Source organism: Theobroma umbraticum, unplaced genomic scaffold (assembly GCF_002168275.2).
Source record: "Theobroma umbraticum cultivar Fairchild unplaced genomic scaffold, ASM216827v3 scaffold_56.0, whole genome shotgun sequence".
NCBI classification, from domain to species: domain Eukaryota; kingdom Viridiplantae; phylum Streptophyta; class Magnoliopsida; order Malvales; family Malvaceae; genus Theobroma; species Theobroma umbraticum.
In genome coordinates, this window is record NW_018397256.1 from 9,818,629 (window position 1) to 9,841,771 (window position 23,143).

Here is a 23,143-nt window from a genome sequence, read left to right on the forward strand (position 1 = left end):
ATAAAGTAAAAAGAAAAATTAATATTAGATCCTTACATTAGGCATCATAATAAACATAAAGTAGAAAGAAAAATTAACATTATATTTTCTCATTAAAAATTAATCACTTTGGATATAAAATTAGATTATGAAATAAAATTTCATTAAAGATTTAAACTTATATAAGTTTTCAAATTCACCAATATAAATAAAAGAAAAATTAATATTAGATTTTTCAAGAAAAAAATAATTCTAAAATTTAGACCTAAAAGGAATTAAACTTAGACCATTAAAGATTAATTTAAGTTTCCTACCACTAGTCCGAAACAACACATTTGATTTGTGTAAGGGTGGCAAATCTAGATATTTTGAATTATATATATAAATGAAAAAAATAAAAAAATGAAGGATGATGACTGTAACCTTTTTCCCTCTACCCCTGATAGTTGCATAATCATGATTAATTGGTGCACAACAAGAAGCTAACAATCAATTTCATCTTTCCTGCTAAGATTTCAGAAATATTCTTATCATATTTCATACTAATGCCATCATAAATAAAGGACAAAAGCCAACAAGCAAAAAAAGAAGAAGTGCCCATTGTTACATTCCTTCTTAAGATCCCATTTATGTTGATACAAATGGGATTTCGTTAGAATTTAAAAAACCGATAAAATTAACTTTAAAGTGAACCATTCTATCTTTTAAGATTTATTTTGCTTTTACTACTAATATATAAAAGAAAATTATATAAATAATTTTAAAGATACAATAAAATCAACGTTTAATTTTATCTTACACATTACGAAAGTAAATCGTAATTACATCCAAAAGTTTGCAATATAATTTTAACATAGACAAAACTATTATCGTGTCTATCCCTAGTTTTGTTCAATGTAAGAAATAGCCAGTTCATCAAAAAAAAGTTTCCAAAAAAAATGGGACAGTGTGTTGAATATTAAAGCTAAAGAGAGGAAGTGCAGATGATGCAGCGGATGACTTGGGCCTAGTAATCCAATCAAGCAAAAGTTTTTTTTTAGGGAAGTAAAAGAAACTAATGTGTACTTCACAAGGGAGCATGATTGACCATATCAATGACAAGGAAGGAGAAACGGTTTGCAGTGAATAACACGGTGGCAATGAGTTAAACTTGGACTTATTAAGCATGTCCTGACTCTTTTCAAGGAACCTAAATGATTTTCCTAAGAATGGTGTTTATAGTTACCTAAAACTACTATTGTTTTTAAAGCCTATAAATAGTCCTCCAAGTTACCCATCTTCTGCAATCTGGATTAGAAAGAGCAGAAAGGATGGAGATTCCTGCAATAGATCTTGATGAACTCCATGGTAAGAAAAGGAGCAAAACAATGGCACTTCAGCATGAAGATTGCGAGAAATGGGGTTTCTTTCAGGTTAAATGAATAGGATTTTCTTGATTTGAACGGATTGTGTGATTTATGCTTTGTTCTAATACTGAAGTTGCCAATATTTGCCAGTTGATAACCATGGAATTAATAAGAAGTTGATGGAGAAGGTGAAAGAAAATAGTCAATACATATTATGATGAAAATTTAAAGTAAAGCTTTTATGAACTTGAGATAATTAGAGGCTTAAAGTATAAAGAAAAAAGGTCTAATATGGACTGGGAAAGTACTTTTTTCATTTGAGATCGCCCCACATCCAACATCAATGAAATTCCAACGGATAAGGGGAAATTTTAAGGCACAAACTCTCTCTAGTTTTCATGATTAATATAATTTCTTGGAACATTAGAGGCCTTGGATTTAGGATTAAAAGACAAGCAGTAAAAAAACTTGTTTCTTCCAAGAAACCTGAGATGTTATTTCTTCAAGAAACCAAAAAGAAAAAAGTTCAACTAAACATGCTAAAATTTGGAGGGATAGCAACTTCCAATGCACTGTTATAAGCATCTATGCTCCAAAGTAGCCTATGAAGCGTTCTAGCCTTTGGATGGAAATTTTGTCACTTAAGAACTCTTATGAGGGCTCATGGTGTGTTTGTGGAGATTTCAACATCATTAAGATAGTGGAAGAGAAAACAAGGGATAATCTCCAATATTCAAGTATGGCTCTTTTTGTTGATTTTATTAACTCTGTGGAACTAGTTGATCTTTCTCTTTTGGGAGGACTTCACTTAGTCTGATAACAGGGAAATTCCTACCACGTGTCGCCTTGAACGATTTCTTGTAAACACTAACTTCATCTCAAAACACCCAATCGTGATTCAAAAGACAATGCCACGATCTACTTTTGATCATGATCCCATCTCTCTCTCTATTGACCAATCCGACCAAGGGCCTAAATCCTTAAAAGTTATTTTCTCATTGGCTGGACAACAGGGAATTCATAGCCCATATCCAAACATCTTAGGAACAGATTATGGATACAGCTTCCCCTAACTTTAGTTTTTTTTATATATAAAAATCAAGATGAAGAAGCAATCTGTTAAAGCCTAGCAGCAACTTCATCATGTGGAGGACTCTAAAAGAATCACTCAGCTTGAAACTGACATTGACCAACTCAACCACTAGGAGAAAACTAACTACTCTACTTGTAAAACTGATCTGTGGAAACTCATACTCAAGAAAGAGTGATCATGGCTACAAAAATCTCGCCTCCAGTGGAATAAACTTGGTGACCACAGCACTAAATTCTTCCACTTTATGGCTTTTAATCGAAAAAGAATCAATAGCATGTATCACCTGAAATGCAATGGGTCTCTGTCGTAGGATCCTGATACCATTAAACAGGAGGTGGTCTCTAGCTTTTCTAAGTTCTTTAGGAAACAGGGCATCCTAAGGCTTAAAGAGTTTAACTGTCCTCTCAACTCGATCAGTTCTGATCAAAGATCCTAACTCGAGGCATCCTTCACTAAGGATGAAATTTGGAACACTGTCCAATAATGTGATGGGAACAAAGCTCCCGAGCCGAACTGTTTCAACATGGACATCTTCAAAAAACAGTGGTCGCTCTTCAAAATAGAAATTATCTCTTTCATGACTGAGTTTTATAGAACCCCTAAACTCAACCCTAATATTAATGCCTCATTCATCACTTTAGTTCCAAAGGTTAGTGGCCTCATAGCCTTATCTCAGTACCAGCCAATAAGTCTCATGGGAAGCTCCTACAAAATCCATACAAAAGTCCTTGACTTGAAGACTTAAGTCAGTGATTAGTTCAGTTGTGGTGTCAACCAATTTGCCCTTGTAAAAGAACGATAAATACTAGATTGTTTTCTGATAGCCAACGAATTAATTGACTCTCTCAAGAAAAGCAAGAAGGGGAGATTTCTTTTTAAGGTTGACTTCGAAAAGACTTTCAACAATGTTGATTGGAATTATCTGAACTTCATTATGAAAATATGGGATTTGGCTCTAAATGGAGAAAATGGATCAGCTAATGCATCTCTACGGCCTCAATCTTTGTCTTGGTTAACGGCTCCCCCACCGACTAGGGCCTTTGGTAAGGATGCCCGTTGTCTCCCTTCTTATTCAATATTGTTGTGGAATCAATCAGCTCAATTCTCGACAAAGCTACTGAAAAGGGTTTGTTTGAGGGAGTTCAAATTGGGAATACACAATCCACCATATCTCACCTTCAGTTTGCTGACGACACACTTCTATTTTGTGGTCCCTATTCTAATTGGCTCCAAAATATTGCCAAGATCCTTAAAATCTTCCAAGCCATATTTGGCCTCAAATCAATTTCACAAAGAACAGTCTTTTAGGCATTGGAGTCAGCTTTGATTTTCTCCAATCTTGTACTAATCTCATCAGTTGCAAGGTAGACAAGCTCCCCTTTTAACTACCTAGGCCTCCCTCTTGGAGCTAACCCACGAGCTATGAGCACATGGCAGCCCATCATCGATAAATTTAACTCTAAACTTGCTGCATGGAAGGTCAATTTCTCTCTATGGGTGGTAGGCTAACCTTGATCAATTCTGTTCTCTCTAGTTTACCTCTTTATTATCTCTCTATTCTCCAGCTTCCTTCAACAATTAAAATGAAACTAGAGAGTATTCAACGTAACTTTCTTTGGTCGGGAAGTAGTGAAAAGAAAAAGATTCATTTTGTTAATTAGCCTATTGTCTGTAAGCTCAAATCTCAGGGAGGCCTAAGCATCTCGAACCTTGAACTGAAAAATCAAGTCTTCTTGAACAAGTGACTATGGAGATATGCCAATGAACCAAAAAATTTATAGCGTAAAGTCGGGGCAACCAAAAACAAGCTTGACTCGAACCAAATGATACCATCAGGGAAAGCCTCTAATCCATCAATCATTTGGAGTCGGCAGCACAAAACCTTTCTAACCTGGTAATAAATATCACGACCTTCTCACTGTTGGTTCTGGGCACTCATTAGGGTGTGCTACATACTATCTTCTTCTAGAATGATGCTTGGCTTTCGAACTCCACCTTTGCAACCCTTTTCCCCTAAATTTATGCCCTTGCAGTTGATAAGAAAGCAACAACTGCTACCCTAAGGCATTAGGTCAACCACAAATGGTGTTGGGACATTAAGTTACGCAGATAATCGCTCAGCTGGGAATTAAGTTAGTGGACAATTTTTTTGAATTTTATTAATGATATTCAACCCCACCCTTTCGATAAAGATGAGGTTATTTGGAGAAAATCCACAAGGGGTCAATGCTTATTCACTTCTTTCTGCAAAGCCTACCATGACTCCCTTACCACGACATACGAACCTTGGAACAGCCTCTGGATTGGACTTGCACCCCCAAAAACTGAAACTTTCTGTTGGCAGGTTTTACATGGGAAATTGGCAGTCAATGCTAATCTGCTTGAGAGGGGAATCACTAACAGTGAAGAGGCCTCCTGCACATTTTGCAAACCCCATCTAGAACCCTTTTCCACCTTTTCTTCAACTGTAATATGGCTTGGGAAATCTGGTCTTTATGCTGTAAGAAATGGAACGTCAGTTGGGTATCTCCAAAGGATGTCGAAACTTTCTTCAAGGTGTGGATGCTTTCGCCTGTACCCTCACATTAGAGGGACCCTTGGAGGATGTTGTTCTTTGCCTCGCTTTGGTCTTTGTGGCTCTGTCGCAATGAAATTATTTTCAAAAACAAGACTTTTGATCTTCATCAAATTGCTGATATCATTTTCGTTTGACACACACTTTGGTGCAAGAGTAAATGGCAACTTGGACATATCTCCACCATTATGTTTCTTACCCAGCCTAACTTTTTCACTGACAATGCTAAAAAGAACAAGCTGAAAGCTTATATCACCTAGACACCACCACCCCACGGTGCGCTCAAGCTGAATATTGATGGCACTACTAAGAGGAAACCTTGGCTTGCTGGTATTGGTGGTGTCTCAAAGGACCACCAAGGAGTCATAAAAGGCACTTTCTCTCACAACATAGGAATCGAAGACTCAAATTTTGCCGAATTCCAAGCCATTCACTTAGGACTCAGATTTTTCCTTGCTTCTCCATAGGCCTCAACCTTCAACCTGGAAGTTGAGAGTGACTCCTCTAACGTCATCTTGTGGACTACGGATCACAACAAGGTCCCTTGGCGTGTGAAGCTTTTCTCCAACGCCATTGAAACTCCCACCAAAAGAATAAATAAGGTCACTTTCAACCATATTAATCGTGAAATCAATACAGTGGCAAATGGTCTGGTTAAAGCTGGTGTTCTAAGAGTTGATAATTTCAATACTTTGTTTTGTACTGATAGGGGTTCCTCATCTTCTCATGTTGATAGGTCCATTTAGGCATTGCTGGTTTATGTTGAAATAGAGTTCTTTTATTCCTTAGGGCTGTGGGCTGTTATGACATTAACTTGAGTCTTGTAATGTCATTTTTTCTTTTGTAGGCACATCAGACCACTTCTTATGCTTGGCCAATCCTCGTATGCAAGGATTCTTTTGCCTTTAGCTGTAAAGCTTATCTCTTATAAATAAATTTGCCTTTCAAAAAAAAGGTATATAGTACTGAACCTGCCTAGTTGCTTTACAGTATAGTGTAAAAATGAAAGGTGACTGAAAACAATGCATGTTATGCAGTAAAACAATGGATGAATACATTTCTGAACTGATTAAGCTCGCAGAAAAGCGTTTTGAGCTCATGTGTGAGAATCTTGGCTTGGAGAAAAATCACATCAAGGAAGCATTCTCAGGATCTAAAGGTCTCACGGTGGGGACAAAAGTAGCAAAATACCCTGAGTGTCTTAATCCAGAGCTTGTGAGAGGACTCCGAGAACACACTGATGCTGGTGGGATCATACTAATGCTCCAAGATGACCAGGTCCCTAGCCTTGAATTCCTCAAAGATGGAGAATGGGTACAGATTTCACCATCTAGGAACAACACCATCTCTGTTAACACAGGTGACCAAGTGGAGGTATTGAGTAATGGTAGGTATAAAAACGTTCTGCATCGAGTCATGGCAGAAAAGAATGGAAGCAGACTTTCCATTGCCACATTCTATAATCCTGCTGGCGATGCACTTATTTCTCCAGCTCTTAAACTATTATACCCCAATCACTACCGTTTCCAGGATTACTTGGAGCTTTATTCAACCACGAAGTTTTTGCAGAAGGGTCTGAGATTTGAGTCCATGAAGACAATGGCTAATGGGCATTATAATCTCCATGTCTAAAAGTACCACTTCGTCAAGTTACCCTGAATCGCTCACTCCTTGTTTGTTTTTTCAGTTTTGTTGCTCTGTTTCCTACATTAGAAGATGAACTATATTTTTCTCTTGCAAGCGAAGAACATCGAGTTTTCATAATTCCAAAAAGATAAAAGAAAAATAATGCTTCCTTTCATTTTTTTATTTCAATAATTTTGTTGAAGATTGTGCCGTTGCTCTTCTAGTTGACCACTTTAATTATTAAGTCATAAAGAAATACAGATTATCAAGAAAGTTGGTGGAATATATAATAATTATACCTAATGTTAGAAAGTTTAGTTTCTTTGACCAATAATTTAACCAACTTTACCATAAACCAGTTACCAAGGAAAGTCAGAGCAAGTAGCTATTTCATCTCTTATTTTTCAACATTGAAAATTCCATGAAAAATGTTCTTTGCAATGCTTTCACTCAATTGACTTTCTTTATAAGTGTTTGGCACCATGACAGAAATAAATAGAAAAAGAAAAAGAAAAGACAGAGAAAAAGAAACAAAGATGCTTTTAGTACATAAATATTTCGTGGCATAAACTTGTTTTGTTTTTAAAGTTCATTAGAAACAGAGGGAACCATTGTTCCACCTCTGAAAGGAGAAAAAATTTTTGTCCTGTTACACTTCCACTCAAGTACAACAACCAAAATCTACTAAAAAATCATAACACTTCCCCTATATACATTTCAGCACTCATCAATCCCCTAATCACCTAAGTCAAAAACCCAAAAGCCTCAGAACACAAGAGGCCATGGCCAAAAGAACAAAAAACAGAGGGTTAGTGTCAACCCAGCTATACATTAATCACAACCCTTCCCTGTACATCCCTTATCCAAAATGACAAAAACATCACACGCACAACAACCCAGAATCATTCATAGCCATAAGCATATCGAAGTAATACCTGGTTACACACTGTAACACGCCATTCATCAACCTTCCCAGCATCCCTGCACTGAGGACATAGCCACACACACAAAGGACAGTTGCTTACTCGAAAGCACTAACAAGATTTCCTTGTCTTTGGACACTTTCTTTAGCTAAGTTGTCAGCCAGTTGGCTGCTTTCCCTATATACATGCTTGATCTCCCACCCTTGGATCTCCTTTTTCAATCTTTCGATGTGAAGAACCCACTTCCTCGTCTTCCATGAGACGTCGTTCGGTTTGGTTGTCCATTTAACAGCGTTTCTCAAGTCGCTCTCAACAATGGCTCCATTTGGAAGCAACAAAAAACAAGAATGCTTCCCTAATGGCTCTAGTTTCTCCTACACTCGAATCTTCCACCCGATGGTTTTGGAAAAGATAAGTTTATTAGGTCATTCTCATCCTTCATAACACGCCCTATACCAACCTTTTCGGGACACCCTTGTTTCATGGCATAAACTTGGACTGCATGATGACTACGTGCAGAATTTTCTTAAGCAGCAGCCCTGTACAATGATGAATAGAACTAGTGAGGTCACAGACTATGATTTTGCCAATGTTACACAAACCTCCCATTATTTTAAGATGACAGAAAAATTTTCTCCTCCTCATATAATAATACCTCATATCACATTTGTAAGTGTTGCATTAACTGTTTTGTCGATGTTGTCAAGTAGTTATTGGCCCAAACACAAGCGTATACTAAACAACCAACAGTTCCAAGACTAGCACTTGCAGCTTATGTGGCCAAAGATTTATGAGTTAAAATAACTGTCTATATTTGTTTATTATTTGCCTATTATGTACCAAAAATAATCAATTACCAACTAATTTACAATCTCTAGGTCAGCGGATAATCATTACTCTTTTTTCTTTAAATAGATAAAAATACATTTTTTCAATTTTTTTGTCTACTTCTGTATATTACTTTGTTTAATAATTTGAAGGAGATGATTATGTTATTTCACTTTTTTATTCAATGAGATGGCATGATGAAGGGATTCATTGACTTTCAAAGTTTTTGGTCCAACTTTACTTGCATGCTAAAGATCTACTCTCTATCAACATCATTCTTCATATTTATATATTTCAAAAATATTTATAAAAATTTTAACTTTTGATTCTTATAACCAAATTATATGTACATGCATGGGTACTCTACAAAGTCAAACGTATTAAACAATATGCGATGACCCAACATTAATTAAAGCCACATTTTACTATTATTAAATTTATCATCTTGCAAATATTTATAGGAAGTTACACATCATAGTCACACAATCATGATTAATTGATGCACAACAGGAAGCTACCAAACAATTTCATGTTTCCCCACCGGGACCTCAAAAATAGTCTTATCATATTTCATACTAATGCCATCATAAACAACAGACAAAAATGAAAGGAAAAGAAAAGAAAATGATAATTCAGAAGCGCCCATTGTTATATTCTTTCCTAAGATATGTGTCCCCCCCGTTTCACTCTGGCCGTTTGAAAGGAATCATAGTCCGCCCCTTGTTTTGTTCAATGCAAGAAACAACCGGTTGATCAAAGCGGGTTTCCAACAAAGATGAGACAGTGTGTTGAAAATTAAAGGTAAAGAGAGCTAGTGCAGATGATGCTGCGAATGACTAGGGGCTAATAATCCAATCAGCTAAAAGTTTACTTAAGGAAGTAAAAGAAACTAATGCGTATTTCAGAAGAAAGCATGATTGACCATAGCAGTGATAAGGAAGGAGAAACAGTTTACAGTGAATCACATGGTGGTAATGAGTCGAACTTGGACTTATTAATCATGTCCTGACACTTTTCAAGGAACCCAAATGATTTTTCTTGGAATGATGTTATAGTTACCTAAAACTAGTATTGTTTCCAAATTCCAATATAAACTGCCCTCTTGGTAGTTTACTGCTTTGTTTGAGAAAATGGATTAGAAAAGATTAAAAAAGAAAATAGTGAGAGGGACCCAAGCACCTTCTTGAAGCCTATAAATAGTCCTCCAAGTTACCTATCTTCTGCAATCTGGATTAGAAAGAGCAGAGAGGATGGAGATTCCTATGATAGATCTTGATGAACTCCATGGTGAGAAAAGGAGCAAAACAATGGCACTACTGCACGAAGCTTGTGAGAAATGGGGTTTCTTTCAGGTTAAGTGAATAGGATTTTCTCGATTTGAACTGATAGTGTGATTTATGCTTTGTTCTAATACTGAAGTTGCAAATATCTGCAGGTTGATAACCATGGAATTGACAAGAAGCTGATGGAGAGGGTGAAAGAGTTGGTCAATACATATTATGATGAAAATTTGAAGGAAAGCTTTTATGATTCTGAGATAGTTAAATGCTTAAAGAACAAAGAAAGTATGTCTAATATGGACTGGGAAAGCACCTTTTTCATTTGGCATCGCCCCACATCCAACATCAATGAAATTCCGAACCTGTCAGAGGAATTCTGGTGAGTTAATATAATGCTTAACCTGCCGAGTTGCTTTACAGTTTAGTGTAAAAATGACGCGTGACTGAAAACCATGTATGCTTTGCAGTAAAACAATGGATGAATACATTGCTCAACTGATTAAGCTCGCGGAAAAGCTTTCTGAGCTCATGTGTGAGAATCTTGGCTTGGAGAAAAACTACATCAAGGAAGCATTCTCAGGATCGAAAGGTACTGCGGTGGGGACAAAAGTAGCAAAATACCCTGAGTGTCCTAATCCAGAGCTTGTGAGAGGACTCCGAGAACACACCGATGCTGGTGGGATCATACTATTGCTCCAAGATGACCAGGTCCCTGGCCTTGAGTTCCTGAAAGATGGAGCATGGGTACAGATTCCGCCATCCAAGAACAACACCATCTTTGTTAACACAGGTGACCAAGTGGAGGTATTGAGTAATGGTGGGTATAAAAGTGTTCTGCATCGTGTCATGGCAGAAAATAATGGAAGCAGACTTTCCATTGCTACATTCTACAATCCTGCTGGCGACGCACTCATTTCTCCAGCTCCCAAACTATTGTACCCCAATCAATACAGTTTCCAGGATTACCTGAAGCTTTATTCAACCACAAAGTTTTCGGAGAAGGGTCCGAGATTTGAGTCCATGAAGACAATGGCTAATGGGCACCATAATCTCCATGTCTAAAAGTACCACTTACTTGGGTTACCCTGAATTGCTCACTCCTGGTTTGTTTTTTAAGTTTTTTCAGTTTTCTTGCCATGTTTCCTACAGTAAAAGATGAACTATATTTTCCTCCTGCAAGCAAAGAAGATTCAGTTTTTATAATTCTAATAAGATAAAAGAAAAATAATGCTTCCTTTCATTTTTTTTTTATTTCAATAATTTTCTTGAAGACTGTAACGTTGCTCTGCTAGTTCAGGACTCTAGTAATGATACCAGTACCACTAACAGGTCATAAAGAAATACAGATTATCAAGAAGGTTCATGGAAGAATAATTATACCTAATATTAGAAAGTTTAGTTTCTTTGACCAATATTTTAACCAACTTTACCATAAACCAGTTGCCAAAGAAAGTCATAGCAAGTAGCTATTTCTTCTCTTATTTTACAACATTAAAAATTCCATGAAATATTTTCTTTGCAATGCTTTTACTCAGTTGACTTTCTTTTTAAGTGTTTGACACCCCAACAAAAATAAATAGAAAAATAAAAAGAAAAGACCGAAAGAAACAAAGATGCTTTCATTACATAAATATTTCGTGGCATAACTTGGACTGCATGATGGCTACATCTCCTTATGCAGAATTATGTTAAGCAGCGGCCCTGTATCATGAATAGAACTGAGGTCACAGACTGGGATTTTGCCAATATTATACAATCCTCTTGTATTTTAAGATGACAGATAGTAACCTTGGCTCCTCCTCTTATAATAGTACCTCATATCACATTTGTAAGTGTTGCATTAACTGTTTTGTCGATGTTGTCAAGTGGTTATTGGTCTAAACACAAGTGTATACAAAACAACCAAGAGTTCCAAGACTAGCACTTACAGCTAATGTGGAAAAAGATTTGAGTTCGAACATGGCCAGTGGCTCAACATTCAAAAAGTTCTGAATGAGATCTGAAGAGAATTCCCCTTTTATGTCCTCATATGCCGACTGTCAGCTACAGGTATCCACTAAAAATTAATGGTAGAAAATGGACCTGGTCAAGCGGTTTCTCTCCGTTTCTATTCCGGTGTGGCTTGAAGCACATCTTCCGTTCTTGATTCCCACTCCCTCGACACTTTGCCTAGCTCTATTAGGAAGTGCCACTTCCATTGCTGTGTGGTTTTAGGCGCCTCTCTCTTTGCTTTTATCGAGTGCCTATTGTTCTGCAACTTCTCTGTCAAGTTCTAATCTTTTGGCTTATGAGATTAAACACAATAGTTAAAGACTAGCTAATCTTGATAATATAGATTTTGTAACAAGAGTATTGGTGCACTCAACTGCTTCAGTTAATACATTCTTATGCGACTTCAATAGTGAAGCACATTTACTGACCAAACATAACAAGAAGTTCCCAAATTTTAGAGATTTGGAAAACCTTTCAGCCATTTGCCTAACATGGTAAACAAGACAATCAACTGAATCCTGAGTTAAGTGAACGTTGTGATTTAAGACGTTCTGGAAGAGGTTAAACAATGATTCTGTCCATACCAATTCATTGGAGACAAGATATTGGTGACATGGAAGCAAGATGAAGCTCCTCTCCTCCTCTCCTCCACAAAGCAGCTTCTGGCAGTAGGCAGAAACATGACCTGGGTGCAAGCATTCCCTTACAATCCTAGTAATCACATCACAGATTGGGTTATTGATACCCTCCCTTCGCAATACAAGTGGAAACAATAATCCGTGTACAGAAGCCCTCTGATGGAGCTTGCAGTACTCCATTGTCGAAGTCACCAGCAGACGAGAAGCTGGCTCTTCTATAACCAAAAACTTGGGAAGCACAATTGAGCAGAGAACCTGACTTGGCCAAGCCAGCTCTTCTTCATCCCCACTTGAAAGATGAGAAATCAGCACTGAAGCAGTCTCATCCTCCGCTTTCCACGGCTCAATCAGATTCAAAACGTGCAAAGAATCCCTTCCTTTATCCAAGCAAAGTTGGCGAATTTCATTTGCTAAAGCTACTGCTTTCAAACTAGATTCAAAGTCCATAACCCTGCTTCTCAAATCAAGAGCCATTTTTTCAATTTCAGGTTCCAAAGGCACATTCAGAGCCTGATCCACCTCAATAGCCTCCCCAACTTCCTTCAAATCATTTTCTCCATTTTCTTCAACTTGACTAAACAAACCCTCATCCTTCTCCAAGCTATCATCACAAAGCCTCGAACCAAAATCAGCTACAGATAAAGGAAGCCAAGAGAGAACCGGATCATTACCTGAAGCTATGTCCTTTAGCCAATCCGGCAAGGACTCAAACTCTTCACCGGAGTCCAAACTAAAACCAGAAATCCACTCATTAATATTTGATTCAGACACTGCATCAAGCAGATTACGTGCGGCCATCTTCACCCAAAATTCAAGCTCCTGACTCAATAAATTACGTGCCAGCTTAGATAATTCCTTTCCATTAAACCTCTTATTCTCCGAAGCAAGAAATGACAATATTCTTGACTGAATCATACTCGGTAGAGTCTCTATAAACATGATCCTTAAAAAAAAATGATAACAACTCATTAGTCACCAAAACTAAAATGAGAAAAAAAAAAGAAAGCATCTTTTTTGTTTGAAATTTCAGGGTTTACCTTTCTGTTGTGGGAGGTGAAGAAAAAGATGAGTCTTTGACACTGGGATTGCAAGGTTTGGTAAGCAAAAAAAGGAACGAGCTTGCGGTGATTGGAGTTGTTGTTGACGATGACGATGTTGTGGCATTGAAAGATTGTTGCAGCCAAAGCGATGCTTCGGTTTCTGGTGTTGGGCTATTCATGAAAATGTCGAACAACGGGACCCATGCCTCCATTTTTCTTCTGAAGCAGAGGAAACTCCACCTTTGGAGTTTCAATGGAAAAACGCGGGAAATGGCAATACTTTCAACTGTGTAGATAGAGGACGTAAACTCTATGCCACGTGGTAGAGCTTGTTTTCTGACATGGATCGCAACATGGCATGCAGTGATTGGGAGCTTGTAGGTACTGGCTCAGAGTTGCATCTGGGTTTTTTTTTGTTTTATTTATAGAAACGCGTTTTCAACGAGTGGGACCCAACGGCAACCCGGCCCATGGCGACGCCATGGGAGGAGCCTCGAAGCATAAATCCGCAGCATATGCTTCCCGTCATCAATATGGTTTTTTGAGTTCCGAGTTTCGGCTTTGCTTAATGTTGAGACAAAGAGATTTGAGCAGTAAAGTTCAAGGATTGAAAAGATTGTCCATGTCTACGCCATGAATAACTACATTAAGCTCCGTATACAAAAAGCCGTTCATTTAATAGTCAAAATTTTACTTTAATATAATTAAGCTATGAAATTATCTTTTGATCCTTGGTAACAATGTACCTAATCTTTTGTATGTCTAAGAAAAGTGATGAAGACTTTAAATTTATAGCTCCATTAGCAACTGGAATTAGGATTGAAGACACAAGCTTCAGAGAGATGAAATTGCTAACGTTTAACCAGTAGCAGCAGATTAGATGGAAATTGTGATTTGTGAGAGTCAAAAGAGACAGAAGGCACTTTTTGTCTTTACCAAACAGAATGGCCTGGCCTTTGAACTCAACCTCAATTTTCCCTTCTCTAAACCCTTTTTCTTTGGCTGGTGGAGCAGGATTTTCTCTTTCAAAATGGAAATCAAAGCCAAAGATGAAAACAATTCCTGCAAAGAGATCACATCACAGATTGGGAAGGTAAGTCACTAAGATTCAGATGTTTACTGGTTTCTACTTTCTAACTTCTGAGCCATTAAAAGAGTTACTGACTGTTACTTCGAACATCCTTCCAAGGTACAGTAATGTGAACAAATATATGTGAACTTAATCCCGAAATTACCATTTTACCCTTTCGAACACCAAAACAGGTTAGAGGCTATCAAACTCATAAAAAGGCCAAAACAGCTCCAGAGCCCAATCTTCAAACACAGTCTCCCTTCTCCAAACTGTTCTACATTCTTCTTCGCTTGCCTTCAACCAAAAATGGGAGTAGCCAATAACATAACAGCAGTCCTCAACTTCATAGCCCTCCTCTGCTCCATCCCAATCATTGCAGCTGGCATCTGGCTAGCCTCCAAGGCGGACAACAACTGCATCCAGCTCGTCCGATGGCCCGTTGTTCTCCTTGGCTTCCTCATCCTCCTTGTCTCCCTTGCTGGCTTTGTCGGTGCCTACTGGTACAAGGAAACCCTTCTGGCCTTCTATCTTTGCTGCATGGCCATTCTCATTGGTCTCCTCCTCATCTTGCTGGTCTTTGCTTTCATAGTTACAAGGCCTGATGGGAGCTACGATGTGCCTGGAAGGAGTTACAAGGAGTATAGGCTCGATGGGTACTCGAGCTGGCTTAGAAACCATGTAGTTGACTCCAAGAGCTGGAACAAGATCAGGGCTTGTCTGGCTGACACCGATGTTTGTCCTAAGTTGACTCAACAATATATCACCGCTGATCAGTTCTTTGCCGCTCATATCACTCCTCTTCAGGCAAGTCCAAGCTCTGTTCTTTAGATCTTTACCTTTCAATTATGGCCATATTTTCTCAAATTTTCATGAATTTTTTTTATGAAAATAGCGGTACCCTTTCTAAGATTTTCATCGGTAGTTTCCAATGAAAGAGCCATTAAACAGAAAACAGAGGAGCTTATTTTGAGACAACCAAACTGGTCTTTAGATCTTCACAGTAAGAATATTGAATAAAATATAATGGCACATTCTTATTGGTTGCTGCAAAGTCCTTAGAGGAATTTAGTTCTAACAAGCATCAGATGCCTACTTTTTCTTCTGATAAATACCCCATAAATGTGTCAACTATGGATTGAATATGATATCATTTAGTTTTCAACAACAAACATTGAACTCATTTATTAAACTTAGAATCACAGACATGTCATTGTCGTTCAATAATCTGTTGTAAGCAATAGCTATTCATTTAATTTTTTCCCCAAATCTTTGTCATAATTAACTAAATTCTTTCTTTTTAAATGAAATCTTAGAACCGGAGTATTTATAAAAAAAAAAAATGAAAGTCAGTAATGTGTAAACCCTTATGTTCATCCTTACTATGTAGCTGCTGGGGTTCTTTCTTTCTCCTTTATTTTCCTGTATAACATAGCGAACAGAATTCCTCTTTGCCCCATCTTTTACTTGTTTTCCCGATGACGATTAGGTATAAGATCTTTCATGGTTATTAGTAGAATTCAGATGGCGATTGAATTATCATTGAGGTCACGCGAAGTTGCTGGAATGGGACATGACTTGATGTCTTAAACCAGGGCCCACTTCACCCTACATAATATAAAAAAGGACCTACTATTATGGGTTTGATGTTTAGTTTAGGGTAAATAATGATACCATTCATTCATTGGGCCGCCCATGAATGGATCAATTTGATCCACAAAATTATCAGTACAACTTTTTGCTATGTTTTATCATAGCTCAAATCATGGCTTTTTGATAATGCATCAGAAAGAATCAGGCACATGTTGTGTGCTGTGGGGCAAGGCCAAAGGTTCTAGTACTTTCATTTTGTGGGTTGGAGAAGTTTGTGCCAGTGAAATCAGTACCAACCAGATTAATTATTAGTATGAAATCATGGGATTTTGACCCTGTTAAAAAGTTGTCCATTTTAAATAAATTAAGGTGATGGCTTTGTCTCTGTAGTCTATTTGCAGAAGATAAAAATGCTAGTTTGTGGTTGCCAGCTTTGGCAATGTATGGTGACAAAGTGGACATTGATTTAGTGGGGAGGTGTTTCTCTTTTCTTTTCCCTTTTGCCTTTTTGTTGTTGTTTTCTGATTAGTTTAACCCTTGTTGTTCTTTTGTTTGACAGTCAGGATGTTGTAAGCCTCCCACAATCTGTGGCTACACTTATGTTAACCCAACATTGTGGTCTAATGCGGCGAACCCGACTGGGGACCCTGACTGCTATCTATGGAGCAATGACCAGAGCCAACTCTGCTATAACTGCAACTCATGCAAGGCTGGTCTGCTTGGGAATCTGAGGAGAGAATGGAGGAAAGCCAACATAATACTCATTGTGGCAGTGGTGGTATTGATATGGGTCTATATCATTGCCTGCAGTGCCTTCAGGAATGCCCAAACGGAGGACCTCTTCAGCCGCTACAAACGGGGTTGGACTTAAAAAGCCCAAAAACAAAAAGGATAATCGTCATTGGAAACCTCACTCTCTGATTTTCATCTGTATTTATTTAGCTTTTGCTTTTTTCTTGTTTGATCTTTTCGTTGAACTACGTTGTCAGTAGTGTCGTGTATAAATCCCAATGTTCTGTTTTTATCTAGAATGTATGGAGAGGCGGTGAGGAGGGCAAAGCAAAAAGAGAATTTCTAGTATTTGTCATACTGTCTAATGAGAAAAGAGAATAGAATCTCAATTATCAGCTTTCCACGAGTATAAGATTCTTCCATTTGAAAAGTCCTTACAAGGTTCTTGGTTTGGTGAAACGTTTGACAAGTGTTGGGAGAGTGGCGACCCTTTCAAAGGCGCATAGGCATATGCACAAACTCGCACTCACGAAAAGCCTTACTACACGCAACAAGATACAAAATGGCACCGACGTCACCGACAACCACATTAATATCGAAAAATGAAAGAAAACAAGAAGCCGGATGATAAGATAACAGAGGAGGTGTAGTGCACGGGGAAACAATGGGGTTTTTCAGTGTTACAACATCAAGATGTGCATTAAGCTTTCAGGTTCTGGTTTTGATTGGACTTCAGAGATACTTTGTTTCCCTTCCTAAGATTGCAGAAAAGGGAAAAGAAAAGAAACTCATTGTTGGAAGAAAATTCTCAAAATCTTCAGCCTGATAGCTTCTTAAGCAGAAGAGAGCTTCCTAGAGTAAACAATGTACATAGGATCTGAGCGTCCGGGATTAGGAGATATATCAACAGCCTGCAAACACAAGTGTAGGTTTTTTTTAAAGAAAGGCTCAGATTAGTGTCTACCATTAGCTTGGATATGCTCATATGAATGCACATGGATTTACATCGATGGCGGACGTGCATGTCGGATAACATCTAATTCAATTTGGAAACTTTGGGGATTGTTGACGATATATGCAGCAGCATATTCCAGCCAACATCAGCTGACTTTTCATACAAACCAAACAAGCATGTCATAGGCACTTGGACATCTCTCTCTCTCTCTCTCTCTCTCTCATGCACACGCATAGGGGGCGAAGAGATTGCCGGGAAACTGTTGTCGAAGAAAATATTAGCTCATAAAACAGATAGAGAATATGATTCTATCGTGCAAAATGAAAAACTTCATGGGTGAAGAACATATTATAATTAAGATTATTTACCTGAGGAGGTTCAAATCCACCAGCATAATGGAAGTATGACCCAACAATTACAGCATGATCAGAATCACCAGTGGATGTCCATACAGAAATTGCTTTTGTCCAGAAGCAACGATTTGAAAAGCTGTTTGGAAAAGCATTCCATCAAGTTGAAAAAAGTTTAAATTTTTGGGATAAATATAAATGGTTGAACAAAGAAGTGGAACAAGGAGAAACATTGACGGTATCTCGTAGACCGTAGTTCTACTGCAATATTAAATCATAAAAACATGTGTTGCAATTATGGCCAAGGCAATGAATCACACAGGTCGTAGAATCAACAATAAGTACTGCCAGAAAACCCACATTACATGAGCCTACTGAAGCTGGAAAATCTTCACACTTTCGGCATAAGACTTCTAAAAACTAGCAGAGGAAACTTTCTTACCTCAAGTACTTGTTAAGTTGAAATTTATTAAATCCTTTCATTAGGTGTAGAGAATCACATCATGGAAACAACTTAATCTTACACTAAGAGATCATCAAAAAGAAATGAACAGAATAAAATTGATCTTAAGCTTGAATGCAACCATTAATTAGAAGTAGATTAATATTTCACCTCATTATAGCCAATCCACCAGGCTTAAGAATCCGGCGCATCTCTTTGAAAACATCAAGAGGCTTTGTTAGATAATCAACACTGACCTGCAAGATTTTAAAGAACATACATCTGAACATCCTTAAAATGTCATTTTTGCAAGCATACTTGTTAAGGAGCTCGTTTTAAGCATCCAAAAATTGGAAAACATGATACTGCCGGAAGATAAGCATAGAAACCCTAGCTTTAAGAGAAGCAGTGCAAAAAATCCAAAAGCATCTTTCACGTAGTGCATCCAAAATAGAAAAAGAATTAGAAAGAAAGGAATAACTAATGTCCAAGAAGCAATTTTGAAAGTGAAACGGCAAAAGACAAGGAGAAATTAAAGAGATGGGAAACAGGACATACCACATTAGTAATGACATCAAAGGAGTTATCTTCAAAAGGAAGCTTAGGGTTCAAATTTAAATCTTGCACAACATACTCGGTTAGAACCTACAAAGACAATAATTTTAAGAAATATGAATCTCTTCATCCCATCAATATAGAGATTATTAACCAAAAGGAAGGCAAGGCTATTACTATCTTGCCCAGAAACAAAACAATGTCATGAACAAGGCATGTTTCAAAGAGATTCCATTTGTTGCAGTATCACATTTCAGTTGTACCCATGAACTCACGCAGATGACAATTATCTATAAAGAATATCAAAGCAAAAGTAGCCCGAGTGTGGAGATCAATGTAGGGAGTAACTTAATACTACTATTTGAAGAGAACTCATAATCTATTACAATTTTGCTGTAGGATCTTTATTTAAGTAACTAAATCATTAGAGTTGTAGTTGCTCAAATAGCAGCAGTTTGACCAGCTTCGAGACATTTTTGAACATGCACTTATAAGCCAATAAAAAAGTGAGAAGAAAAATTAATCTCACAGGATTTCGCTTGAGCTCTTCTTCATTCATGCCCATTCCAACTACTCGTTCTTGCTTGTATCCTTTTGGAAAATGACTGACCTAAACATAAAGCCAAGAACTGGATCCTGATAATGCAATAGAGAAATAGGCTGATCAGCTGATCTCAACATTAAGAATGTCTCACCCAACTGCTGCACATATCCAAGATGCTCACTCCTGGAGTATTGCTGGGAGGGAAAACTTCTGAATAGTACTTAGTAAGTGCCGCAATGGCTGGATCATCAATATGTGTAACAAAGCGCGGAGCTTCATAAAACAATGAATCCGGTGATCTGAAACATATCAAAAGGTGTAAAACAGATATGAAAATCTTAAAACCTTGTCAATATGTTTAACGTGAGGATGAAACTTTGAAATGATTGAAGAAAAGCATAAACTTTCAGCTAAACAATATGAGCTTGACTGAACCACATGCTGAAGCATTAGATCCTGTAATCAGTATACCGTAGGATGATTTATGCAAGGATGAGCTGTGGAGTGCTGTGAGATTTCCTGTTTGTTTAATAGTACTAATCAACTTCTTTTTCTATTTTATTCTAGCAAAGTGTAGAGGAAATGACTTGAGATACAGGCAGCAAGTATAGACTGCTTGATTGAAACTTAAAGCCCTTAAGTCTAAGAGAAATAACAAATTCAACAGATTCATGTTTTGACCATGTAACTTTCTTTGACATTTGAATAAAAGGGCTTTGCCAGACATGTATCACATTTACAAACCTCATTCATCTAGAATTGGTAAAAGATGCTTCAAAAGTTACTTCTCCAATCTCCAATCAACAATTTCAAATGCGTAGTTTCATCATGAATATAGTCAGTACTCAGTAAGTAACAGCAGCAACCAAAGCAATAACAAAATTTGATGAATAACTTCAAGGAAAGCAGTAAGTTGAACATAGATTTCAATCTAAACAGCAAAACTCAGTTTGGATTATTTACTCATCAAAGCGTTGGAAATCCTCATCCTTGAAGGGGAACTGTTCCGGCCATTCCACATTCTGCAACACCTGTGTGAAGTAAAGCAAGGGGATTTGGCTCTTCAATCAGACAGAATAACAATTTCCAATTTCCATCTAAACTTTAGCGATGAAAATAACATTAGGAAAATGGTTGACTTATGGGTTCAGTAATGACCTTGAAAACTCTAGAAAGCAACTTAAAGCATACATGAATAAATTGTAATAAACATAGTAGAGGCTGTTAATACTAAACTCAACCAAGCACATTGATTCTGGTTTAAGAAGTTGTATGCACCGTTACTTTCTCTGCACATTCAAATCCCCAGAGTAAAAGATACAAGCGTGTAGGATATAACAGTATTTACCTTTCCCCCCCCCCCTCCCCTTTCTGTTTTGGTGCAGACCAATACCGAGAACTAAAGGATGTAAGACTTCTGCCCTTTTTGCCTATCCCCCTTAATCGCATTTGTCAGAAAAAAAAAAAGTGCTAAATTTTGTTTTTATTATTTGGTCAAGAACAACAGAGCAATTAGTCAACTTTATACCCCCAATCAACTTAATCTTTATGATGATTATCCATCAAGAACTGAGTTGAGTTTTCTTTCTTCTATTTTGATACGTCCCCATTTTCAAATGCTTAGAAATTGCGTTCCAAAATTGAACTAACCCAGAAGCTATTAAAAGACTTAACTTGTCGAATTCCTTCAGCCCAAATCAATGAAAACTTGATTACGTTTCAAATTCGACTCCATAAACCACCCACATAATTCAAAGTGCAAGTAAAGAAAAACCCAGAGACTAATCAACAAAAGAAGAATTAGTAAACATTGAAAATGCACCTGTTCAACAGCACCCTTTTGCCTTGCAGAAGCAATGAATGATTTGCAGTTGCCAGCCATGTTCATATGCTGAGCCCAAAATGAAGCCCCTAAGCCTAGCACCAGCCTTCGTGGCAGTCTACCACCATTGTTCCATTTTTTAAGACTAGAAATAGAATTAACGGCCGTAGCAGAAGTCAAACCAGAATGACTAACACCAGCCAAGACAGGTAACCTTTGTTGCAGTTGAAGTCCGATGATTGCCATTTTTGACGTCATGTCATCATGTATATATAGGTTTGCACTTTTATATGCTGCTGCTTGGGTTACGGTAGCATGCACGTGGGGCATTAGAAACCGTACGATTAATGGCGATGGTTGGATTTATGTTGACGAAATGATAATCAAGGTTGTCATGTGAGAAAATGCCCCCAAACTAATATGTGGTTGATATGATTTGGTGTCTGATCTTATATTAGTGATTCACGTTCGGTTAACGTGGAACCATTGCACAACATTCAAATCCATACACGAAATTTCTCAAGAAAACTAAACATGAGTTTCATCTAACACAGAAAATGTCATCTCTATGTTGTTCCTGTGCCGACCAGACATCTCAATGACTCAGCCCGAACTACCTAGTGGATGTCTCACTGGGAATCCACATTGGCAAAGTGGACATCAGGGAGGATCAAACCTCCAAGTGCAGAAGGCCTTAACGTACGAGAAAAGAGAGAGAATCCAAAATCATTTCATGAATCGACAATTAATGGACCCATAATTAGAAATTTGTGAGAGCCTACCAGGCTACCACCAAGCTTAACGGGCCCAAGTCAGTAAATGGATCAAAATGATGGTTACTTCTCTTTCAAAAGGAAAAAATTAGAAATAGGAAACAGACGGAACTGCTATGCAACGTTGCTGTTTCTTCTTTTCGTCCTTCTCTCTGTTGGGTCAATTCAATTGTCTCAAATAAACAGAACTTAAAATAAACTTTTAAAAAAATAACAAGTGATCAGTACTTAAATCTACCAACACATGCAACCAAACCAGGGCAATGTCATCATCTAGATTGGTAGGTAAAGATTGGGGGCCACCAGGAAACAGTAGGGTAACCATGCCAGGGGATACAGAGGCTGAGAGAAGCCTACCATCTTTTAATCTAATAGCCATTCAGTATTAGAATAAAGAAATGCTTGCAAGCTTGCAGCAACTAAGGTAAAGAATTCCAAAGGTAAGCGTGAATCCAATGTCAGCATCAATTGGCAATAAGCATGTGGTTCTTTAGGTATAGTTGCATTGCATGTGGCGAAGGTCTCATTTCCATCACGACTCATGCAAATTAAGTGGCAAACATGCCCCAGGAAAAAGACCCACTAGCTCATTGGAAAAAGACCAGTCTGTAGGCTTAATTCCTCAGTAAAGTTCAAAAAAAAAAAACAAGACTAAGGAGGAAGGACGCACACTTAATCTAGCTGGACGACAATTGATTTGAAATATCCAATTTGAATTTTATTAGTAGTTACCCCTAATAAATTAATCACCATGAAATCACACGAAATGAGATGATTGTCAAGGTGGTAGATGCCTAGCCGGAACGAGCCTGTGCACTGAAAACTATTACAAATACACACAAAAAAGAGAACAAAACTCATGGCTGTACAAGCTGCTCCCATGAACAGGGCAAGGAAAACCATGCAATTGTACAATCGTGTCTTTTATCCTGATGAATTATTAAACTTGCTCAGCTCAAAGACAGAACCGATAACAGATTAGATAAAT

General features: G+C 37.7%; 4 protein-coding genes and 1 pseudogene across 6 annotated transcripts; 3 read left to right on the top strand and 2 right to left on the bottom strand.

Moving 5' to 3' along the window:
- Nucleotides 1-1,289: 1,289 nt before the first annotated feature.
- Nucleotides 1,290-6,625, top strand: LOC110411521 (1-aminocyclopropane-1-carboxylate oxidase 1-like; annotated as a pseudogene).
- Nucleotides 6,626-9,512: 2,887 nt separating this feature from the next.
- On the top strand, nucleotides 9,513-11,024 carry LOC110410322 (1-aminocyclopropane-1-carboxylate oxidase 1-like). Its single transcript, XM_021419962.2, has 3 exons — nucleotides 9,513-9,722; nucleotides 9,806-10,029; nucleotides 10,118-11,024. The coding sequence occupies exons 1-3, from the start codon at nucleotides 9,621-9,623 to the stop codon at nucleotides 10,710-10,712; spliced, it is 921 nt and encodes a 306-aa protein (XP_021275637.1). The 5' UTR covers nucleotides 9,513-9,620; the 3' UTR covers nucleotides 10,713-11,024.
- Nucleotides 11,025-11,119: 95 nt separating this feature from the next.
- On the bottom strand, nucleotides 11,120-13,605 carry LOC110410320 (fanconi anemia group E protein FANCE protein). The gene is made up of 2 exons (XM_021419960.2): nucleotides 13,318-13,605; nucleotides 11,120-13,223 (listed from the first exon to the last, which is right to left on the bottom strand). The coding sequence occupies exons 1-2, from the start codon at nucleotides 13,530-13,532 to the stop codon at nucleotides 11,957-11,959; spliced, it is 1,482 nt and encodes a 493-aa protein (XP_021275635.1). The 5' UTR covers nucleotides 13,533-13,605; the 3' UTR covers nucleotides 11,120-11,956.
- Nucleotides 13,606-14,590: 985 nt separating this feature from the next.
- TET2 (tetraspanin2) lies at nucleotides 14,591-17,111 on the top strand. Its single transcript, XM_089782747.1, has 2 exons — nucleotides 14,591-15,200; nucleotides 16,546-17,111. Exons 1-2 carry the CDS (start codon nucleotides 14,699-14,701, stop codon nucleotides 16,851-16,853), a joined length of 810 nt encoding a protein of 269 aa, XP_089638873.1. The 5' UTR covers nucleotides 14,591-14,698; the 3' UTR covers nucleotides 16,854-17,111.
- On the bottom strand, nucleotides 17,093-21,739 carry LOC110410321 (S-adenosyl-L-methionine-dependent methyltransferases superfamily protein). 3 transcript variants are annotated; one of them, XR_016350907.1, is made up of 9 exons: nucleotides 21,383-21,738; nucleotides 20,524-20,591; nucleotides 19,712-19,859; nucleotides 19,546-19,626; nucleotides 19,020-19,106; nucleotides 18,633-18,718; nucleotides 18,038-18,158; nucleotides 17,720-17,928; nucleotides 17,093-17,625 (listed from the first exon to the last, which is right to left on the bottom strand). XR_016350907.1 is itself a non-coding variant. In XM_021419961.2 (8 exons), the coding sequence occupies exons 1-8, from the start codon at nucleotides 21,710-21,712 to the stop codon at nucleotides 17,548-17,550; spliced, it is 999 nt and encodes a 332-aa protein (XP_021275636.1). In that variant the 5' UTR covers nucleotides 21,713-21,739; the 3' UTR covers nucleotides 17,093-17,547. The 3 variants fall into 3 exon arrangements, 2 of the variants coding, with proteins under 2 accessions (XP_021275636.1, XP_089638872.1); XM_021419961.2 differs by lacking the exon at nucleotides 17,720-17,928 and having other exon boundaries at nucleotides 21,383-21,739; XM_089782746.1 differs by having other exon boundaries at nucleotides 17,093-17,928.
- Nucleotides 21,740-23,143: the final 1,404 nt, after the last annotated feature.